The 23,235-nt window shown below is 45.7% G+C and overlaps 1 protein-coding gene across 1 annotated transcript in view; it reads right to left on the bottom strand.

Moving 5' to 3' along the window:
- The window catches only part of LOC116939089 (glutathione hydrolase 1 proenzyme-like), a 31,094-nt gene extending 15,252 nt beyond the window's left edge, over positions 1-15,842 (bottom strand). The window contains exons 1-4 of the mRNA XM_032947024.2: positions 14,928-15,842; positions 8,194-8,324; positions 7,032-7,115; positions 1,304-1,514 (exon numbers count right to left, since the gene is read on the bottom strand). Coding sequence (XP_032802915.1) covers positions 1,304-1,514; positions 7,032-7,115; positions 8,194-8,324; positions 14,928-15,199 — 698 coding nt within the window. The 5' untranslated portion in view covers positions 15,200-15,842. The remainder of the gene's footprint in view (positions 1-1,303; positions 1,515-7,031; positions 7,116-8,193; positions 8,325-14,927) is intronic.
- Between the last annotated feature and the right edge of the window lie 7,393 nt (positions 15,843-23,235).

The raw sequence follows: 23,235 nt of genomic DNA, 5'->3' as shown, positions 1-23,235 counted from the left end.
ATTCCTGCAGTCACGGAATCTTTAAGTCAAGATTTATACTATTTTGTTTTACCAGGTAAAGCCTACTGAGCTATGTAGCTCTTTTTTAGAAGCGACCTGGCCACAAACGATTTCTCAATGAAGTGGCTTATCACGTGGAACTCTATTGCAGTCAAATACTCTAAAAGCGTGACGTTGATTCTAAATATGGAGGGAAAGACCAGGAGGACCCAGAGAAAAATCCACGCGACCACCAGAAGAACATGCAAACTCCACATATACAAAATCAGGATAGAACCTACGACCTCCTGTATACCACTGACATGGATGGTTATACCTGGGCATTTGGCGTAGCCATTGAGTGTGCGCACTGCTATGCTCCTGCAGCCATACACCGCGCCTTCAATGACCCATGGAGTGGGGGGAATGCTCACCCACACACAGTGGAATTACAAATGCCAGTGTATTTGTACACGAACACACCATGAGATTACAACGACGAAAGTTATCACTTGTGGTGATGTAACGTAACCAAGGTTTGCGACAATGTGCCAGGTTTAGGATTTTGTCAAAATTGCACTCGGAATGAACTTTCCCATCGGTAACTGATAATCGTTCATTAGCCAGCAGTCATTTTTTAACAGTCCACAGCACTTAAATAGAACATCAACAATTTAAAGTTGGCCATAAATCTAAGAGAGGAACGAGAAGGAGGTTAAGGAAGGGGACTGCTTCATGCACAGTTTATTCCAGTGCAGGGGTGTCCCGACCAATAAACCGCCCAACATTTTGTCATGATGTGACTATCACTTTATGCACATGTTCACAAATCCAACCTCTTCACGCGGAGTAACGCTCACTTCATCTCTCACGCCTTCGCTTTGCGTAATGCACAGGGCAAGTTGATTCCAAATATACCCCCGGCCAGGCCTGTTGCTTCGCAAGGGCTGAAGGGCTGAGTCCTCCCTGCTGAAGGCTAAGTACCCTCCCCCGCCCCCTCTCCCCCCCCCTTCTAATTCTTATATTCAAGCCGTATGATTCACAAAATCTCTGCAATAGTTGGAGGCGGCTGCAAAATACGATTAAGCGAGGGGCATCTTGGGCCACGCACACTGCGGGCGAGAGCCAGGGCAGAACGCGTGACGGACAAAGGTCGTGCCGTTACGTATTCTCTTTGGCGTTTAGCGTACGTTTTAAGTTAGTTTTATATTAATGGTATCGTGCCCACCCCCCCACCCCCGAGTTTTTGTATCCACTCCCCACCCTTTAATCAATGTCGCACTACAGGCTTCCCTCTGAGACCGTGTTCCTGTCGCGTCCATACCAGATTTCGGAGTCATTTTTGAATTTGACCCTCTCGTCGATTTTGGCGAGCTTCTCGGCCAGCTCCCGTGACACCGGGACGCCATCGCGAGCCATCCGGATGCTCGGCTCCAACAACTTGTGCCAGGGCAGGCGGCCGTGCCGGCGGTGGGCGAGGGCGTAGGCTCGCAGCTCGCCTGGAACGCCGATCGCCAATGGCTCCATGGAAAGGACTGCGGCAGAGGAGTGTGAGGAGAGCGCCGGTGGTTAATGGGTACGACTATGGTTTTAGCGCCCTACACGCCGGGGGCGTCTCAGGGACACTTGACATCACATCTCATCTCACACCGGCACCCCCAATGGCAGCCGGCCCTGTGTGGCACGAGGCGACTTAGCACCGGGCCTGCAATCGGCCACTAGTCTGCCAGAAGGGAGCGATGATTGCTACGTGTAATTCCAATTGAGTAAGTTTGGTTTCGAGCCTTCTCCTTCTTCTGCTTAGCCCGAAGTCCCATTATTGCATGCGGTGTCAGCTTCTCAATGAACATAATAATTAAAATCTAGAATAATGAAGCTATTATACAAAGTACAACGATGTTTAAACTCGGTTAAGATTCTGCAGGCGCAAACGGCCACGTGGTGTGGCAGGATCACGCAAGCGTGCGCTTACTCGAGGGTGGATGCGCCAGCGTACGCGTGAGGTTGCAAAAGCAATCGCCTTGCTAGAAAATTGCCATTAGATTGCAGGGTTATATAAGCCCTTAAGAAAGTCTCCATTTGTCCCCCCCCGGCACACAACCCTGCTTTATTTATTTTCAATTCCAAAAACACTTCTTCAGAAATATTAACTCGCAAAAATTAGAGGAATAGGAAGAAGTACAGTAAAAACTTGGATTGCGAGCATAATTCGTTCCGGAAACGTGTTTGTGATCCAAAGCACTCGTATATCAAAGCACTTCGTATATCAGTTGTGATCACGTGACGCTCGGCAGTACAAAGTGTATACGTACTATTCGTATTGCAAAACACTCGCAGACCAAGTTACTCGCAATCCAAGGTTTCACTGTACTTACCATTTCTAAAGCCCCTTTCAGATTAGCATGGTGGCAATTTGGTGGTCGCAGCCTTTTCGACCGAGGTTATATACTGTACTCAAAGATTACACGTTCTACTTAGCTCATCATTAATACCATTCTTGTCAGAACGAACCCTAACTCAATACTATACATTACAATCTACTCAAGTAGGTGCTTTGTGTCTGACACACTCACTCACAGATGGGGCAAATTCAGTTTCGCTTTAACGCAGATGAGAGCAGAAGAGGATGCGCGTGCAGTAGTGGCTTTCCTCCGGTCAATTAAAAATATGTTACATAACATCTAATCGCAAAGTGAAAATATAGAGCTCCACATCACATCACACCCATGCAACTCTTCTTGTTTCTCCAGTTATCACCGTTCTCTTCCTGCCTGTTGCTCTTCACCGGTGTTTATTCAGTTTTCAGATACGATTTATACTGGGACACCATAAATATGAATTGCATCATCCTGTATTCACCACTATTGCCATTGTCATTACCTCAACACTCAAATATATACACCGTACGCTCATGTTCTGTGCAATTTCTATTATTCGAAAGCAGAGAAAGAATGAAGGCAGAATATTGTGACCCGCGCAGTATTTAAATAGTGTTACATTGTGGTCCGTTGAAAACTCTGAACTTTAAATAAACAAATAACCGTTCGGTATGCGAACACATTCATCGGTCCACGTATTGGCTTCTCAGAACTTTAGTAAGGTGGCTTTGTCTTAAATTTTGGATAAGATGGAGAAATAAACGTGTAAGCTCAAACACAGGCGCACGTATGCACATTGCATGCACGCATCACTGATTCTGTTTCCATTGCAATAACTAAGAGCCTCTACCAGGTCACTAACTCGCAATGTGAGTAGAGGGGAGAAGTACATTGTAATGAATTGCCTTGTGCGGTGTATTATTACACAACTAACAAACAAATGGGTCTTACAATGTCCCGGGATTTACAGATTTCCAAGGACAGCTTGCTCAAAAAATCTGACATCCTGGGAAAATCTATGACACATGGACACATTGATTTTGCAAATGGAGTAGTCAACGGAGATTTCCAAAACGCACGAGGGTCAAGCATCTATTGAGATTCCCACAACAGCACAAATTATGTGAATGATGCCTGTTTCCACTGCCCTTGATGCACTTGATTTAACTGGATACATTTATATTGCAATGGAACATTGTCATTATCTCACCACCAGGGCTAAGTGACTGATAGAGTATTTCCAACTGAAGACCATGGAATGGTGCCAATCATCATCAGGCATGATAAATCTGCTGCTGGATGAAGGTCTCCCCTTGCCACCTGGCACCATCTGCCGGGAGGGAATGCATTACAAGATGCTTTGATGCCTCTGCCCATGGTCTGCTGCTCTCAGCAAACCTTGCATTACATCGGGAGCCGATGAGACAGTAGGAGTAAGATGCCAGATGTACACTCCATCAGCCGTAATCTTGCGGTTTAACGAACGTTTATAACGTAGAGTATTTGCTGTTTTAAGCGAGCATGACATATCTGTGAAGACGGTATTTTGGTTTCATTCCCAGTGTTTATTCAACCTGCAGGAAGATAGACATTATACTGGTAGGAAACGTAGTGGACTGGAAGCCCAACCGGGATTAATTTACAGGAGGCAGGGGATTAATTGTGTATGTCTGTGGATGTCTGTCCACGTGTATCCGGACACCCGGATATATAACAAATGCGCTCCTATTGGGCATTACTGGTAGGAAACGTAGTGGACTGGGAGTCCAACCGGGATTAATACTGGTTCACAGGAGGCAGGGGATTAATTGTGTATGTCTGTGGATGTCTGTCCACGTGTATCCGGACACCTGGATAAAATGGGAGGGGTGGGGCTGGATGGAGAGGGGAGGGGCTGGGTGGGGAGGGGAGGGTGGGGAGGGGCTGGGGAGGGTGGGGAGAGTGGGGAGGGTGGGGAGGGTGGGGAGGGGCTGGGTGGGGAGGGTGGGGCTGGGTGGGGGGTGGGGAGGGTGGGGCTGGTTGGGCGGTGGGAGGGGTTGGGGGGTGGGAGGGGTGGGGCTGGGTGGGGAGGGGCTGGTCACCCCGTGGTGCCCTTATAAAACTCAACGTTTAACCTACTCACGCTAACTTGTGCCTGCCCTCACAGTCCAGCATATTTGCGGAATACACCACGCCGCCGTTGACCCTGGCCAGCAACCCAACGTTCCTACCAGCTCCCTTCGCAGGAATGTGTTTTTGGTTGAGTGGGAAATGTTTGGCTCAAAGTCTGCCCAAAGACATCGATCGGCAACACAAACACAGCATTGTCAGGAGAAAGCCGTGGCATGTGACTTATTCCACACAGCAATTTTTTTTAAACATATGTTTGAAATCCTAAAGCCCCCTTGATGTCCGAGTGACGTATATACATATTTGATATTTACTATGAGCGTTGCCTACAAAGGATTAAGATAAGTCAAAGGGATTTCCTGTTTCGATGACAATTGAGGTGGCGCTCAACTCCTGTTTACAGTCCTGAGCCGATCGTGTAAATTCCACGTTCCTGTTGTGAGTCTATCCATAGGACCATCACTGTTGACTTTCCCACAAAGTGGGAACATATTGCTTGATAAATAAATACAGATGTTGCGATTCCTCTGTGTTAATAACCAAAACAAATGTGGTACATTTAGTTTCACTCCTCGTGTGTTCTTCCCCATTATTATTTCAAACGCTGTCACCCAGATCAATTTCAAGATCACTCTCACCACCTCGCTGACGCCTTACCTCTCCTCTCTCGTTTCACTCAACTCTCCTCCACACAGCAACCAAGGCTTTCTGTCGAAGCCTACAGTCAACCCGAACTCAGTGGGACTTCGCTCATTCCCCTCTGCTGTCACCCATTTTTTTCTGGAACTCCGGAGCCCCAGCAATCTGTGCTGTTCACTCCTTGCCTCTGTTCTAGTCCAGGCTCAGGATCTTCCTATTGTCATCTACCTATGACTGTTTACCGGACCGTTGTCGTCCCAATGCTCCTCTACTGCAGCGAAACGTGGACAACTAACCAGCGCCATGTCACTGCGCTCGAGCGCTTCCATCAGCGCTGCCTCCGCCAAATCCAGGGGATCCAGTGGGAAGATCGCTGCACCAATGCGAGTGTCCTCCTCCAAGCTGACACCACCAGCATTGAAGCGATGCCACTAAAAGAACAATTCCGATGGACCGGCCACTGAGAACCACCTTCCCTAGCCAGATCCTTTTCTCCCAGCTCTCAAAAGGGCGGCGAATGAGGGCAGGACAAAGGAAGCGGTTTCAGGATACCCTCAAGTCCTCCCTGAAGCGCGGAAAAAAATCACCCTTCAAGACTGGGAGGACCGCCTATGGTGGCGCCGCTCGCTACGCCACTTCCATCTGAGGTCACGTGCACCCAATGCTCAAAGATCTGCGGTTCTAGAATTGGACTCCTCAGCCAACTTCAAGAGCCACGCACTAAACCTGATGGACGTCATCCTTGAACCCCGAGGGACTAACGACGAGGACGATGACCACCGACTAATTCTCTGTCTGCAAAATAATATGCCCACTGTTTCTGTACAGCGTCTTGAAATGCGGTCACATCTAAATGGCCATATGAATCCACATGTGTACTGCACGTTGCACGCTGCGTAAAACAATGTTCTCGGACCGCTCAATACCAGGAACAAAATGTGACGTGAAAATGCCATTGTAGCATTTGTTTTGGTTTAACAAAAAAAAGTGTCACGTTGACAAAAGACAAATAGTTCACTACTTTAGCCCACCGGTGTGTTAAAGAGTTAATCCACAACATTTACAGTTTGAGTACAACGTTTCGCTGGTAATTACATCCAGCATCATCGGGCAATTCGCCAGAATGGTAAAGCCCTCTCCACTTGCTCCCGGTCTTAAATAGAGCAGCAGCAGGGCGACGTCATCATTTAACTCATTCAGGTGCAGTGATCAGAGGCGACCAATGTTATTCATAATAAAGGTTTTTGGGTTAGATCGCGTTATTTATAAATGTGTCGTAACCCTCCACCACCCGACACGGCCAATCAGCAAAAAAGTGTCACGTTGACAAAAGACAAATAGTTCACTACTTTAGCCCACCGGTGTGTTGAAGAGTGAATCCACAACATTTATGAGCATTTCTTTTGTTTGTTTCTCATTGTTTACCCAGAGAAGCCTCACTGAGTCTCACGACCCTTATTCAGGAGGATCCTGCCAAGAAGTTTTTAGTCGGGGGGGGGGGGGGTGATTGCTATGCAGATTCCAATGAAGTAGTTTTGCGCGTCAATTTCCAAAGTTGGACAACGATGCCGGCATACAACGGCTAATTCTTGCGACTGACGTCGCGAGATCTTTAACGTCCGCCACGAAGCAGACAGCGCGTATTCTTAAGGTTATTACACCCGCCGTATTTTGCTGGGAATCTGTCAAAAAGAGCTTCATAGCTCAACGGATTCCTCCAGCGTAAATAAAGATTCCGATACAGGGTGGCCGCTGGATTTAAACCGCGAACCTCCGCAACGAGCGGCGAACGCTCTACCGCTGGACCATGTCACCATCTTTCCCCCTTGCCTACCCCCCCCCCACAAACCCTTCAAAACGCCCCCCCCCCCTTCCCAACACAACGGTGGAAGATATATAACGTTAGGACAACAAAACTGGCATTACTATTTCGCTTGCAAAGTGTGTCGTTGATGGATGGCGGTAGATTCCTCGGAGCCCTCTCCCTCGCCATAATCACTTCCGTTTCCCCTGCAGGAGAGGAAAACAAAAGTTCGACAAATGACGCTGACATGAGGTCGTGCACAACGAGTCAGTTTTCATGATGACACAGCGTGTAGGTAGTTGCATTCTATACCTCACTCAAAAACACGAATATCACCCAGCACCTGGTCGCCGTTTCAAAATGAGTTGTTTAATAGAGGCTGAGCATGAATGTGGATAGTGTTAGTGACATTGTACACACACGAGGACATGGACATACCGTATTTTCCCGCATATAACCCGCGGGGTATACCACTTTTTACAAACAAAACAAGACCCTGCGGGGTATATGGAGGTGCGGGCTATCCCAAAAATATTTTACACGTGTGACATGTCGTAACCCGTTTAATTTTTTCATGGTAGGACTATCCACTATGCAACACTTACCTTTGACTGAAGCACTGCTGAATAAACCACTCACACTAAAATTGCACATGTTATCACGTTTTAAATGAATTAAATTGTTTGTACAATGAAACGACAATGTTTGGAGTGGGCGCACTTTGTTTACCGGCGACGGGAGAGCTGGGGGGAGAGAGAGGTGGGGGGGTTGGGGGGTGGGGCAGCTGGGGGGAGAGAGAGGTGGGGGTTGGGGGGTGGGGCAGCTGGGGGGGGGAGTGGATTTTTTTTTTAAATAGTAATGCATACTTTTTTACTGTTAAAATTAAGACTAGTGGCTTCTACCTTCCTGTGCCCAAGTGCTTTTAGTGGGAAGGCTACAGTCGATTGTTCTCCCCCCCCCCCCCCAAAGTGTGCCACTTCCTACCCCATTCCCCTCCCCCGCCAACTCGTCTTGGACACAACCAATGATGCTGGCACCACATGACACAGAACAACGATTATTTTAATTTGTACCGCATCTGAATGCGACCGCATCTCAAGACGCTGGGATGAACACAAGGGAAGGAGGCTTCGCTTGATGGGCGGTCAATTACTTCTATGCCTCACGATGGAAATACAAAGTAAGACATAACAGCACAGAGGAGTTTGATGATAAATGGACATATATATGCCAACGTATAGTAATGTGTATGGTCGTGCAGCTCGCTCGCATGTGCACACTCACCTCCGGCCGGATTGTAAATGGTGAAAATGACGCCCCCTCCCAGACCCATGCTGTGTGGGTTCATCAGCGAGGTGCAGAACAGGGTAGCTATGGATGCATCCACCGCAGAGCCTCCTACCTTCAGAACGTCCCTGTGCAGGAAACAAAATCATTAGGCCCGGTAACGGTTTGAGCGTCCTGGCGATTCCGTGATTTGTCGCGATTAGGGCTGTTGGTATTATTTTAGACTCGTTGGTAAGAGGTAAAGGGTGGAGCCCTGCAACTGTTCTACTCGTGGCACTGCTGATGGAAGGGAAGCCCCTATAGAGAGCCCCTCTGGAGGGTATTTGGTCTACTCCTCCACGCTGACCGGACGTCTTGTTGGAAATGAGAGTGTTTACAAATTAGCCCACCACACGACCTGCCAATCGTCTAGAATGGACCCATTTATACTGATGGGTGGACAGAGGCAGTAGGATTTAAGAAACTTGCCCCATTGTTTCAAAGGCCGTGCCGGGAGATCGAATCGAACTGGCGATCTCGGGATTGCAAGTCCAGCGTGCTAACCACGTAAATGGCCATATTTCGTTTTCGTAAGTTCTGCAAATGAACAAAAAATGCATTTTTGTGAGTGTTTTTTTGTTCGTTGTGCTTGTGTACCACTGCTAACGCAGTGTCATCAAATCATTTGTTCAGTTCCACAAATTAGGCAAATTAGGCAAATGAGGCAACCGCACGGTAATAATTGCAACGTAATTCTGACCGTACATGTCCGGTGTCATTTTAAAGGTAATTGTCTACAGCTGTAGTAAAATGCGGCTTGTTTACCAAGTAAATGGTTTCCCATATGCGCAAAGCTGAATGGTGCATGCGACGCGTACATGTGTGGCTAAAGAGGGTCAGGTTGTGATCATAAAAAAAATTGATTACGAGCATTTCTCCCTTACCAAAAAAAATGGGCAAATCATTTCCATCTGAACTGCAGTCTTAATTTGCTGCTATACCATGCCCAAGTAAAAAAAAAGAACTTCACTGTTATACTAATGATCACCCACAGCTTTGAAGTATCTGAAGATATTTTTGAACCGTGTCTTAGCAGTGTCCCTCACTGGTGGCCCCTGGTGGCCTTTAGTGCGGCCCCCTGACGTGTGGCCCCCGATGGTTTCAAATATGTGGCGGCTGTCACATCGATGTCGTATCGCTGAAAGTGACCCCCCCCCCCCTCCGAAAATTAGTGAAGAACACTGTGTTATCGGAATGTCGAGGCAGGCTGTGTCGCATGGGTGTTGATAACAATCTTGGTAAACTTTAAAACTGCTAAACAATAAACAGTTTTTTTATATTTTACCAGGTAACGCCCACTGAGCTATATAGCTCTTTTTCAGAAGCGGCCTGGCCACAAATGATAGCTCAACGAAGTGGCTTATCACGTGGAAAATTATAGCAGCCAAATACTCTAAACGCATGTTTCTAAATGTTTTTAGACGCTTTATGGAAAGTCTCTATAAATCCATTGAAGACAAACTTGGGCATGTACGTTTACACAATATTTGCCAAAAACTAAATCGATTCCCAGGTACATGGAACGATGCACGTATCGTGAACATAAGAATAAATGTTAATCTATGCAGGTTTGCATGTCTGGCATAATACTTATGCTCACTGTATATAACTTTAAAATATCTATCGTCAAACATGTCAGGAAAACAATTCGGACAAGTCATCTTTCTTTGTAGGGAAAGCAGCGATGCAGTGAGTTGTGTCAGTGGCGTAACAACATCAACACAGGGGGTACGGAAATCGTGTCGGTTTTGTTTTGCACGGTCGAACGTAGACGATTATATACCGCGGCTCCTCTTGCCGAATCAAATCGTTAAGCTCACGACCATCCCCCCATTCGCCCCAACGCGGCGGAAAGGTTCAGCTCGTCTACCCGGTTACACTATGACAACAACATCGAAACGTGCGATGCGCAATTTGCACAAGCCAAACGTTGCTGCTCCAATTCAATTAAAAAAAACGTGGGACGCAAATGAACGTATGTTCATTAAAATAAATGTAAACCGCGTTTTAGATAAGTGTTTGTTCCTTTACACAGTTGTTGAAAACTCAACAATATCTCATGGTGTTTGTCGGAAGGGGGCCCCAACTCGTACCTTTGGCCACCAGGGGGGTGCAAGGTACCCCCCACTACGACGCTAATTACGCTCCTGGTTCACGCACTCCGCTATGAACCTGACGACTGACCTGCGATCTATTCCGGGCCACGGATAACAATCGTAGCGAGTGATATCTGAACGGGTCCTGGCCACCCTCCTCCTCCCCATGCCCCTTCATCAATCCGCATTGTTAGGTTGGGTCAAACCACCCCAACGACGGACACGGCACGCGGAGGGCTCCATCCAAGCGAGCAGTGGAGTGACAAAGGGCCTGTACATTATTCATATTGTCGCTTACTCTTTGTACGCCACACACGAGCCGTTCAATCAGCTGGCTTGACGTGAACCGTGGAGAAACGTAGCTGTGCACTATCGCTGGTCGGCGTGTGAAACATGCCAAACGGGGTGTCTCCACGAGTCTGGGAATAGCATCACAGTGTGGCACTTCTCAGTCGACCTCTAACGACCGCTGCACCCTGGCCCCCTCCTGTCCTCCTCCCCCATGCGATTTGATTAATCGTCTTCAGCTGCATAAATACGCAGGCTACCCTTGGTCAATCGGACGCCGTTGTGGGAGCCAGTGGACTCTGGACATTGACATTATTTATATTTCCTTTCTTCGTGCATGGCGCACTGAGATTATTGGATGAATTGCGTCTTATAAATGACAATTATTATTCGTGATTGATACTGCCACAGAGCCAGAAAATTGGGACTCGGTTTGGTCAAACTCATGTTGTTGAGTATAGCGCACATCAGAATCAGAATATTCATACTCGAGGAATCTGATGAGCTAAGAAGCTCTTTTTCACAGATGTCCACATGAGTGATGCTGCCAAGGCAAGGGTGCGTTGGAGGTGTTGTACGTGTACAGCCATTTGTCATTCCACTGCTGGATGCGAGCCTCCCCAAAGCTGTGAGGGTTGCAGGAATCATGTGAAGCATAATTCGCCATGCTGATCAGCGATGGGTCGGTGTAAATGCAGCAAGGAGAGACGCGGGAGCACAGAAGCGCAGTACCAACACTGGGTGTTGCCACTTCGCTTGCTTAGATGGGTAAACGTGCACTGCGGTCACCCATTCAAGCGCTATCCAGGGCACACACGACAGAATTCAAATACTGCACATCGAGGTGCTGTGTCGTCTCTGTCTACACAGGATCAACCAGATAATCCAAGCATTCCACAGTATACAGACTGATGCATGTATAGTTACTGTACACATTTTTAATGAGATTCTTACTTCTCAACAGGCGATTGCATATTGTGAAAGTGATGGCTCCATATCTTACAGAGGACAGTGTTTACAATATTATACAATAAGAGCATTCGGATCGATGGGAGACACGTACAATAAGGGAAAAAAGTATTTGATCCCCTGCTGATTTTGTACGTTTGCCCACTGACGAAGAAATTATCAGTCTATAATTTTAATGGTAGGTTTATTTGAACAGTGAGAGACAGAATAACAACAACAATATCCAGAAAAACCCATGTAAAAATGTTTATAAATTGATTTTCATTTTAATGAGGGACGTAAGTATTTGACCCCATCTCAATCAGAAAGATTTCTGGCTCCCAGGTGTCTTTTATACAGGTAACGAGCTGAGATTAGGAGCACACTCTTAAAGGGAGTGCTCCTAATCTCAGCTTGTTACCTGTATAAAAGACACCTGTCCACAGAAGCAATCAATCAATCAGATTGCAAACTCTCCACCATGGCCAAGACCAAAGAGCTCTCCAAGGATGTCAGGGACAAGATTGTAGACTTACACAAGGCTGGAATGGGCTACAAGACCATTGCCAAGCAGCTTGGTGAGAAGGTGACAACATTTGGTGTGATTATTTACAAATGGAAGAAACACAAAAGAACTGTCAATCTCCCTCGGCCTGGGGCTCCATGCAAGATCTCACCTCGTGGAGTTGCAATGATCATGAGAACGGTGAGGAATCAGCCCAGAACTACACGGGAGGATCTTGTCAATGATCTCAAGGCAGCTGGGACCATAGTCACCAAGAAAACAATTGGTAACACACTACGCCATGAAGGACTGAAATCCTGCAGCGCCCGCAAGGTCCCCCTGCTCAAGAAAGCACATATACATGCCCGTCTGAAGTTTGCCAATGAACATCTGAATGATTCAGAGGACAACTGGGTGAAAGTGTTGTGGTCAGATGAGACCAAAATGGAGCTCTTTGGCATCAACTCAACTCGCCGTGTTTGGAGGAGAAGGAATGCTGCTTATGACACCAAGAACACCATCCTCACCGTCAAACATGGAGGTGGAAACATTAAGCTTTGGGGGTGTTTTTCTGCTAAGGGGACAGGACAACTTCACCGCATCAAAGGGACGATGGACGGGGCCATGTACCATCAAATCTTGGATGAGAACCTCCTTCCCTCGGCCAGGATATTGAAAATGGGTCGTGGATGGGTATTCCAGCATGACAATGACCCAAAACACACGGCCAAGGCAACAAAGGAGTGGCTCAAGAAGAAGCACATTAAGGTCCTGGAGTGGCCTAGCCAGTCTCCAGACCTTAATCCCATAGAAAATCTTTGGAGGGAGCTGAAGGTTCGAGTTGCCAAACGTCAGCCTCGAAGCCTTAATGACTTGGAGAAGATCTGCAAAGAGGAGTGGGACAAAATCCCTCCTGAGATGTGTGCAAACCTGGTGGCCAACTACAAGAAACATCTGACCTCTGTGATTGCCAACAAGGGTTTTGCCACCAAGTACTAAGTCATATTTTACAGAGGGGCCAAATACTTATTTCCCTCATTAAAATGCAAATAAATTTATAACATTTTTGACATGCGTTTTTCTGGATTTTTGTTGTTGTTATTCTGTCTCTCACTGTTCAAATAAACCTACCATTAAAATTATAGACTGATCATTTCTTCGTCAGTGGGCAAAGGTACAAAATCAGCAGGGGATCAAATACTTTTCTCCCTCACTGTAGGTGTTTTTGGAATAATCACCATTGTTTTCCCTATAATTATTATTAACTCCGGTATCTGTGAGATATCTACGAAGGCCATTGGCAAGCAGGTCATACTCCTCCCTAAAAGGCCACTGGCGTTATTGAGATTGTTTTTCTTTCAGGAAATGGTGATTTGATGAAGCCCAGCTGTTTCAAACTAATCTTTATTAAAGGCGTTCTTGGTCAAGAGAAGACTGGCACCGTGACTCATCCGCACATGGAGCAAAGAGTTGCGTCATTAAATTTTGACTTAAAACTTTTGTGACTGCACAAATTCATATTCTTGGTTCTTTCGGTGTTAGTTAGTTAGTTAGTTGTAGCTCGTTGTAATTACTGGCGAAACGTTGTACTCAAATTGCAAATGTTGTGGCTTGGCGAATTGGCCACGTTCTGTTTACGTGACAACCCTTACTAGTTGGCTGTGTTGGGTTGTGGTGGGTTTTAACGACACATTTATATATTTACGCGATCTAACCCCCAAAAAACCCCTTTATTATGGAAAACACCGGGCAGCTAACCAGCATTGGTTCAGGCAAGCCTGACTCTGCCGAAGAAAGACTGAATGTCGAAAAACGGTCCCAGTGTTTGCTTGTATTGCGCCAACACTGCCTAAGTAAGATGCACTCCCCTCCGAAGGCCGTGAATCCGATGGATTGAGTGGAGCAATATTTACTTATATTTTTTATGTGTTTTGTTTATGTTGAAAGAGGCGGTATGTACTCGTTAGTAACATTTTCCACGACGACTGTTCATGCTATGTGGTGAAAGGAAGCAAGATAAGTGAACGTATCTTATCTGAACATTCCTGAGACATTTGCGCGAAAACACAAAAGGGCCACTAAATTTGACATGTCTACATTTCATGCAAAATCCTTTTTTTTATACTTTCAAGCCTCAATGGACTTGTCCCACAAATAAATCACTGCTGCCTCTGGTTATAGATGAAAGTGCCATCACTGTAAGCCACAGACGCAACTGACCACACTTTGATGTTTCGTATTATGAAAAAAATACACAATTGTCAATTCTGACTCATCAACCCTCCGGATTCGTTGAAATGAGTAGCACTTTTTAGGGTAAGTCAAGCGAGTAATTGGCCTATTGATACAAACATCCCCGCCATAGGAATTAGAAATTTCCACCACTGGATGAGGGCTTTAGATAAGCACCGCCTCAAAACACTTGGGCAAAAAATCATTTTAACTTTTGATTTTGAATACGTGCGCTAACCACACAACGCCACCGTTTCCCCCATGCATGAGCACGAACAAACAAAGATACACAATAAAAAAAAGAGACGGAGCCAAATAAAAGCCACGCAGACAAAGAAAGACGAAAGACACGGACTCGGCTACAGACAAAAGACACATGGCACATCGAGACAAATGCGGACAAAGCACACGTACGTACGTACACACAGAGAGACCATGGCGACAACAAAAACGCACGCATTGACAGAGACGGACAACAGACATGCAACAAGCAGACAAGAGACACGCGCACGCTGACAACGGACAACAACAAAAATACAACACTCTCGCAGCGACAAAGACGCGCACCGGACAAACAAACGTGCGCGTACGGGATGGCCCAAAGTGACCGACCACTCGCTGACCTGCCCACGATGGAGCATCGCGTCGCGTCCGAAGCGACGGCCCCGCGTTGGTAGCTGGGCCATTCGCTGTGGACGCTGTCGCATTTTTCCGGATCCTCGGGGCCCCGTCGATGGCCCGGCTGCAGCAGCGCCGCTAACACGAGCAGCAGCGTGAGGACCACGAGGCTCGCGACGGCCACCACGAGGCCGCACGCCCAGCACCGCGACCCTCGCCGGCAGAGACCCCCTCGCCTCGCCCGCCTCCCGGAGTCTCCGTGCGGAGGAGGAGGCATTTCATTTGGGTGGTAGGGAAAACCGTCGGGTAGTCAGTCAGTCGGTTCGTCCCCAAACTGGCTACCGGACCTGCTTTGCCGTGTTTGCCCACTGCTTCTGCCGGTGCTCTATAACCCCCTGCTGCCCGTAAGCTCGCAACGCCCAGCGCCGCAGTCGTGCGAAAAGATGAACGTCCGCTGGAGTTGGATGGCTCCGGCTTGCTGGGTCATCCGTCAGTCGGTCAGTCGCCTATCTACTCCCCCGACTACTTCTGCATGATGCGTCAAGCTCTCTCAGCGTCTAACCCCCCACCCCCGAAGTGCTGCAAAGCTGAACGCCGCTGGTGGTTCTGGAGAGTTGGGAGAAGCGATGAGGAAGGAGTAGGAGGTTGGGAGAATCTTGGGGCGAAGGGGAAGTGATTTAACAGGCACCACAGCAGAGGAGTGCGCTCAGTGTGTGTGGCCAAGTGGGGGCGTCTTTTATAGAGTATAAGCGCAGGAGGGGTCGGATCGCCGGTGGAATTATGAATGGGATGCGTGGTTGGGTAGATGATTACTTGATCAGCGTATGAATACATCCTGTACACGGATGCATTGATGGGTAGGTGGACGCGTGAGTGAATGGGTGTGATGATGGATGAGTGCAAGGGTGAATGGAGTAATGAGTGAATCGAGAAGTCGGTGGGTGAGAGATCAATGTTAGGGGCCGTCCATAAATGACGTCACGCACCTAGCGGGGTGGGGGGGGGGGTCAGACATTTGTGACGATGTGTGACGAGGAGGGGGGGGGTGAGAAATTTGACGTCACATCAATATGCGCAACTTTAAATAAATATAGACAACACGTTCTACTTATATTCTTGGTTCTTTCAGTAAAGTCACGTAGAAGGGAAATAATAAAAAACAATACAATTTTATTGTTTCCCTTCTACGTGACTTTACCGAAAGAACCAAGAATATGAATCCCTGCAGTCACGAAAGCTTTAAATCAAAACGTTCTACTTAATTAAATAGACTTTTTAATAAATGTTTTCTCCAACATCATCAGAGTGCAGCGCCACATTAAATACGCACTACAATGACAATAGTTTAAAGCGATTTGAAGCATGTTTAATTTTTGGGGGGGGGGGGGCAGAGCTTTGTGACGTCATGTTTGAGGGGGGTCTGACTTTTTGTGACGCCGTGTGACGAGGGGGGGGGGGGTCCCACAGAGATGTGTATGTGTCATCAACGCCGACCATTCGTGATGGACTGGATTCATAAGAGTGCGTGACAACAAATGTTCAGACTTACTCACTTTACTTCCCCGCAGTTGACTCTTATAATTGTTATTTATCAAATGCGACAAACGGAGACGGAGCATGTTTTTGTCCTGTGAAGCAACCTAATTATTACGACGTCACGTTGTGAAAAAAATATATATAAGCGCACATTGCCTGTTTTTTTTTTTAAGACGAAGACATTTGCAGGACTGTTATATTGCATTAAGTGAGACAATTACTCAAAGGCAAAAAGAAAACAAGACTTGCGGATGCTTTTAATGGGATCCAACGGAAGGTTAAGCTAATTGCTTTGAAAAGGAAGCACTCAAGAATATGGAAAAACAGAAATGCTAATTTAAACTTGAGACCTCCGTTAGAAATATTCTGTGTTACTGGGCCAAGAATTGTAAAACGAACTTTCCGTCGTCGTTCAAAACGCAATCTTGAAACGATTAAAAATGCAGACTCCAATCTCGACGGAAATGATTTGATGTGAAGATGTAACTGAGACAAAACTGAGTTTGGCAACGGTCTGCAGTATATGATAGCAGAAGCTCCATCTCTCTCTGTCTCTGCTATGAAGAACAACCCCGCTTATTATATGTACTTCTTTCCTGTTAGGGCAGCAAAACACAATGACTAATATTGTTTTAGGAATATTCCGTGTAGCCTTAGCAGACTGTTGGTGGAAGTGCTGTTTGCAAGCACCAATGAAGGCCGGAACGGCACACGAGGGGATGGGTGACCAGCATCACGCCCTGCCGCCTTTGTCTCCCCAGTGGCGATGTTTACATATCGCACCAGGTACTCATTTTAGGCTGTGTCGACCTAGGGGAGGCCCAGGACCAGTTCAGATAATCGCCACCGCTGTTGGCCGTGGGCATGAATTCAACTCGGTTCGCCGAACCGCTACACGACCACTCCCCACATAAACACATTCCATGGCAAGTTGATGCACAGCAGCAGGAATGTATATCCGTGTTTTTCGTAATTATCCTGCTCAGTATTCACTCCAAGCAGATACCAGGCCCTGAAGCCATCCTCAGATGCTACCACTCAATTATTTTGCTGCTAGATTTTCTATCTTTTTGATATTTTGTCGTCCCAACTGGCAATACATTTGGAGAGAGGATGTTAGGCAGATTTGTATCAGTTAACTATGTTTAACTCTTGGTAAATTGTGTAATATTTATATTGTTGATGACTGTATAAAATCTATGTTTGAAGATCTAGTGACTTTATAGAGTTTGTTTGGTGATTTTTTTCCACTTTTTAGTAGCTGGCAAGATTCACCAATACGCATAGCACGATTAAACCCGTGATTTTAAATGTCAGGGGTTGGGATTGGCCAATTACCTCTTCCGTGCAGAACTGGCAGCATGAATGATATGAAAAAAAACAATTGTGATGTGGAATGCCAAACAGGGCAGTGTGTCTCCAATAAAATAAACAAAGTAATTACTGCACTTTGACAATTTAGTCCATCAGCTAATCATTTCAAGGGAAATGGATGAATAATTGTTATTTATAACATTACAGGAAATGTAAATAGGAGTTAAGTGAGTCAGCTGGGTTTAAGACACAATAAACAAGAAAATAACGTATAATGTCATAAGATGCAAGCTGGATACGTAAGGTACAGTCTGTTCTGGCCAAGTTCCCATGCAGCAATGGTCACTCTGTGACAACAGTTTGAGACACTGAGAACCAAGTGTTGGTTGAAAGCCACATAGGCAGGAAAGAGCAGTACTTATCTGCCAACACATAATATAGTTTGGGGGCCGTCCATAAATGACGTCACGCAGCTGGGGGGGGGGTCAGATATTTGTGACGACGTGTGACGAGGGGGGTGGGGGTGAGAAATGTGACGTCACATCAAAATGCGCAACTTTAAATAAACATAGACAACACGTTCTACGTAATTCAATAGACTTTTTAATAAAAGTTTTCTCCTACAACATCAGAGTACAACGGCACATTAAATACGCACTACAATGACAATAGTTTAAAGCGATTTGAAGCATGTTTTATTGGGGGGGGGGGGGGGGCAGAGCTTTGTGACGTCATATTTGAGGGGGTGTCTGACTTTTTGTGACGCCGTGTGACGAAGGGGGGGGGTCAAAAATCGTCCAAAATCGCGTGACGTCATTTATGGACAGCCCCTTGGTGAGCCATATCAGTGTCTCTCAACTCCTGTCCCCGAGAAGACACCCCCATAGTCCACGCTTGTCATGATTTCCATAACTTTAATGTACCAATGCATGATCCGATGACTCAATCACCCGGAAATGCATCCGATTTTGTCATATCTCGGTAGCTAAGCAAAGTTGAACCTGAATAGTGCTTGGATGGGGGGACCACCGTGCATAACAGGTGTTATATGCTGTGAGGCAATGTGGTGGGCAACAGAGGGCACTGCCGCGAAACTCATTATTGTACTGTACTTGTATGCACCCACAACCTAACTCCCCAACTTCAACAATTCGCACCGAGCAGAGTCTTAAAGTATGTTTAAAAAAAAAAAACAGCGTGCACAACACATGGTGAGCACCTCATCCAACAGTGGATTGCAAAAAATGCCTGCACATTTATACACTGCATGCAATTGATAGTTGGTAGTCACCGAACACCATACCAATTGTATGGTCTGGAGTAGAGAAACGACGTTATTGTTATCAACGTTTTTATAAGGTGCAGCAGACGCAACAAAAGGGGCTTCAGAGGGCCAAAATATCTCTAGCTAATTTAACATGTAAGAAATAAGTACATTTTTTTTTTAAACGGGAGAATCTCAGCGGTCAGGCGCAGTTCTCAGACAGAGCGTTCCAAATCTGAGGGGCAACTACAGAACAATGCTGAGCTCCGAAACGTGTTGGTCATACGTGAGAACCTCGAACTCCTAGAAAGATTTTAGAGCTGCAGTTTATCGGTCAAATATTGAGGCGATTGCTGAAAGAGTGATTCGTGAATTGAGCACAGTACTGTCATTTTAATCGTGCACCACGGAGCTCAATTGGAAGCCGGTGTGGTAGATCCAGTGCAGTTTGGAAGATGGGTCCTGGTGAGAACGACCAGTCAATAGTCGCACAGAGGCGTTCTGAATGCCCTGGAGTTGTCCAGCTCGACACGGTGGAAGGTCCACGTACACGGCATTGCCATAGTCGAGATATTATAAGGGCATTCAGCTCCGTAACACGATCTCTGTCAGAGAGGGATGGTATGATCGTTTTGATAGTTCGTAAATGAATAACACAGGTTTTTAGTACTTGTTTTATTTAGGGCAGAAACAATAGTGAATTATCCAGCACTTAGCCAAGACTCTTAGTTCTGTTTACCATTCGGGGTGCCATAACAGTTAAAGACGCTGCCATGAGCCTCATGTCAACAAGTTTAAACTTCTGCTCAACCAGCAAATACTCAGTTTTGTCGGAATTGAGTTTCAGTCAGTTGTCAGACATCCAACTGCCAATATCTGACAGACAAGCGGACAATCTAGTAAAGTCCTGCTTGTCCCGAATCTGGTGAAAATAAAGACCATGTGCTCTGATCAGATTTCCCAGTGGCTTAATGTCAAAGTTGAACAGTAGGGCTGATAATACTGATCCCTGCGGGGTTTATCATTCAGCTAGGGAATTATTGCTATATATGATGTTTGACAATGGTTTGCGAGAATGTATACATTTGCTAAATATCTACTGCACATGCAATAAGCATAAACATCTCTACTATCCTGAATCACCCTTGTTTCTCATTACAGTGTATTCTCCACAACAGGAACAGCAGTGACAGCTCAATAAATGTATTCTCTCTTTCCCTCTTGCATGAGCCAAAACACACATGGGCACATTCAGACATTGTTGATGCTGGCACCTTAATCCAGCTTATTGTTGGACATCTGCCAAGCCAGCTCCTTAGTACGGCATATGGTTAATAAACATTATTGTTTCCAAAAAATATATATAGAACAGAAACCGATTTTGCACAAAGATGCATGGGGAAATGCTTGCTTGAATTCCACTGAGAGACCGAAAGAGGAAAACATGAATTCGAGAAAATAGGCAGGTTAAAGACATAATTATGAAAAGGAAAGGGGCTTGGGCAGGCGACTTCGCAATAAGGGATGACGGCGATCGGCCGATGATCAAGAATAATGACAGTGGCAGCCGAGGAATGAAACATGTCTGAGAGGTCGTCCACCGTGGAGATGGAGCAATGAGATCAGCTCGTGGAGCAACGAGATCAGCTCGTAATTTGTTGCATTGCGGGATCATAAGAGATGCTGATAGTGATGGATTCCTTCGTCCAGAATTTATTTGCACACGTATGTTTATCAATAAATTTAGGAATTATTGCAGTTAAATATTTATGACAGCTTCAGCTCTGTTATGGTTCCTTCTGTGTTTTATTTGTTTTCATTCGCTTAAATATACAGACTATATAATAAATGTGTTTTATATGTTTGTAGTAAGGGGCCGTCCATAAATGACGTCACGCACCTGGGGGGGGGGGATCAGACATTTGTGACGATGTGGCGGTTTTTTTAACGTAAAAACCGCCACTTTTTTTAAAAAAAAAATTCTTGCTGTGGTTTTCACACCTGATGATGATTGCTTGTGTTGCAGTCGAAACGTCGTGAGAATTTTATTGTTTTATATTTTTATTTGTATTATTTTATTGTTTCCCTTCTACGTGACTTTCCCGAAAGAACCAAGAATATGCTAACCAATGTGTTTTCTTGCCTTGTCTTGGAGCCAGTCAAATATAGAGTTAAAATGCACACCAGAAGGGAAATTCTAAAATCCCCATCCTGAAATTGCTTGGGACTAAAGGCGAGGTGGCCACAAACCACATCAAAAAGGCTACAACAACGTAACCATTCGAATAAATATAGTTTGCTTTCGTTAAACCGCTGCCACTCACTATTACGTAAAATTATACAGATTGTGAAACCTATCCCCGAAATTACACTGCTGTTTATTAAAATATATTTGCCAGTATCAAAGTATGAACAAATATTCTTTGGGTCTTTCGGTAAAGTCACGTAGATAGAAAGAAAAAATCAGAGAGCCGAAAATAACAACTAACATTGGAAGGTGGTAGGCTGGGAACATCACAGCCCATTATGACTTAAACTGGTTAATAACGTCCTTCCAATGATTGCTCAGTTTTTACCCATCTCGGTTGAAATTGTGTCTGTGTTTATATATCTGGATGGCTTCATGAACGAATCTTTTCTGATAGCCAGTGGGTTTGCAGAGTACCTTCGTCTTGGAAAAATCTATTTCGTATGTGCCCACAGCATTAAAACAATGATCAGCCATGGCTGAGGTATTGGTCCTATCGTGTTTCAGATCTGCCTTATGTTCACGAACACGGTCCGAGACATGTCGTTTAGTTTCCCCAATGTAACTACTGCTGCAGACACAGCTTAGTTTGTAGACGCCGGGGTATTGCATGTCAGGGATCACATCCTTCACAGATGGGATTAGATCACGAATTTTATGTACTGTGTTGAATCGAACCTGGATCTTGATTTTGGAAATATTTTTGGTGATCCCTGCTATATATGGCAAGGTGATGGTTTTGATTGGGTCCTCAGATGGTTCTTTCCCAACGGTTGGGGTGATAGCTTTACGGATTGTGTAGTCTGAATATCCATTCATCTTGAGGGCTTGGTGTACATGTTCCAGTTCACTGGCTAGGTGATGATGGTCGGAAATACATCGAGCTCTATGCTGTAGAGTTTTGATGAGGGAATTCTTATGGGATGGATGGTGGTGGGAGTCAGGTTTAGGTAGGCATCCATATGGGTGGCTTTCCTGTAGACAGTGTCCCATTGAGCCATCTGGCCTCTTTTCGATTAAAACATCCAAGAATGGTAACTTTTCTATCTCCATGGTGAATTGTATGGCTGGGTGTATGGAATAGATGTGGTTGAAGAATTGGCCCAGAGCTGGTAGGCCATGTGGCCAGATGACGAACATGTAATCTACGTACCTCTTCAACAAGGAAGGACATAGGGTGGATGCCTGGATGACATCCGTCTCAAATTTTTCCATGATAACATTGGCTATAACTGGAGATAAGGGCAGACCCATTGGGGTACCTTCAACTTGTTTGTAGAATGTTCCATTCCAGGTGAAGTAAGTGTTGGTGAGGCAGTGTCTAACCAGGGCCGGTCTAACAGCATTCAGTCCTTGTTGGACCAAATCTTCAATCATTGCAATGGTGTCAGGCACAGGAACTTTGGTAAACAGAGATACTACATCGAAACTGACAAGCAAATCACCTGGAGATAATGAGATGTCCTTAATTAACGATACCAAGTGAGCTGAGTTAAGTACAGCTGAAAGTACAGCTGAGGTGGTCTTACCAGTGAATGGTAGTACAGTCTTATACAGAAATAGGACCAGTTTGTAGGTGGGTGAGTTAATGGTGGAGACAATAGGACGAAGTGGTGTACCTTCTTCATGGATTTTTGGTAAGCCATAAAATCTGGGTGGACTAGCAGCAGAGGGTTTTAAGGAAAGCTACTTGGTTGGTTCAATTAAAGATGTCGAATCAGTGATGATATTGCTGGTTTTCGTAACAAGGCGGTTGGTGGGATCTCTATTGATTTTGGTATAGTTACCATCATTAAGTAGGTCCTGAATTTTGTTACTATATGTGTTTTTTTTCATGATAACAGTGGCATTGCCCTTGTCGGCTGAGAGGATGACGATGTCATCTCTTTTTTAATTGAGAAAGCTCAAAGCGCTCATCCTTACTGATGTTGCTGTTTGGTGTCTTAGCGTT

Source organism: Petromyzon marinus, chromosome 5 (assembly GCF_048934315.1).
Source record: "Petromyzon marinus isolate PM22_M1 ecotype Great Lakes invasive population chromosome 5, UKy_Petmar_22M1.pri1.0, whole genome shotgun sequence".
NCBI classification, from domain to species: Eukaryota; Metazoa; Chordata; class Hyperoartia; order Petromyzontiformes; family Petromyzontidae; genus Petromyzon; species Petromyzon marinus.
This window is presented reverse-complemented; position numbering and strand designations above follow the sequence as displayed.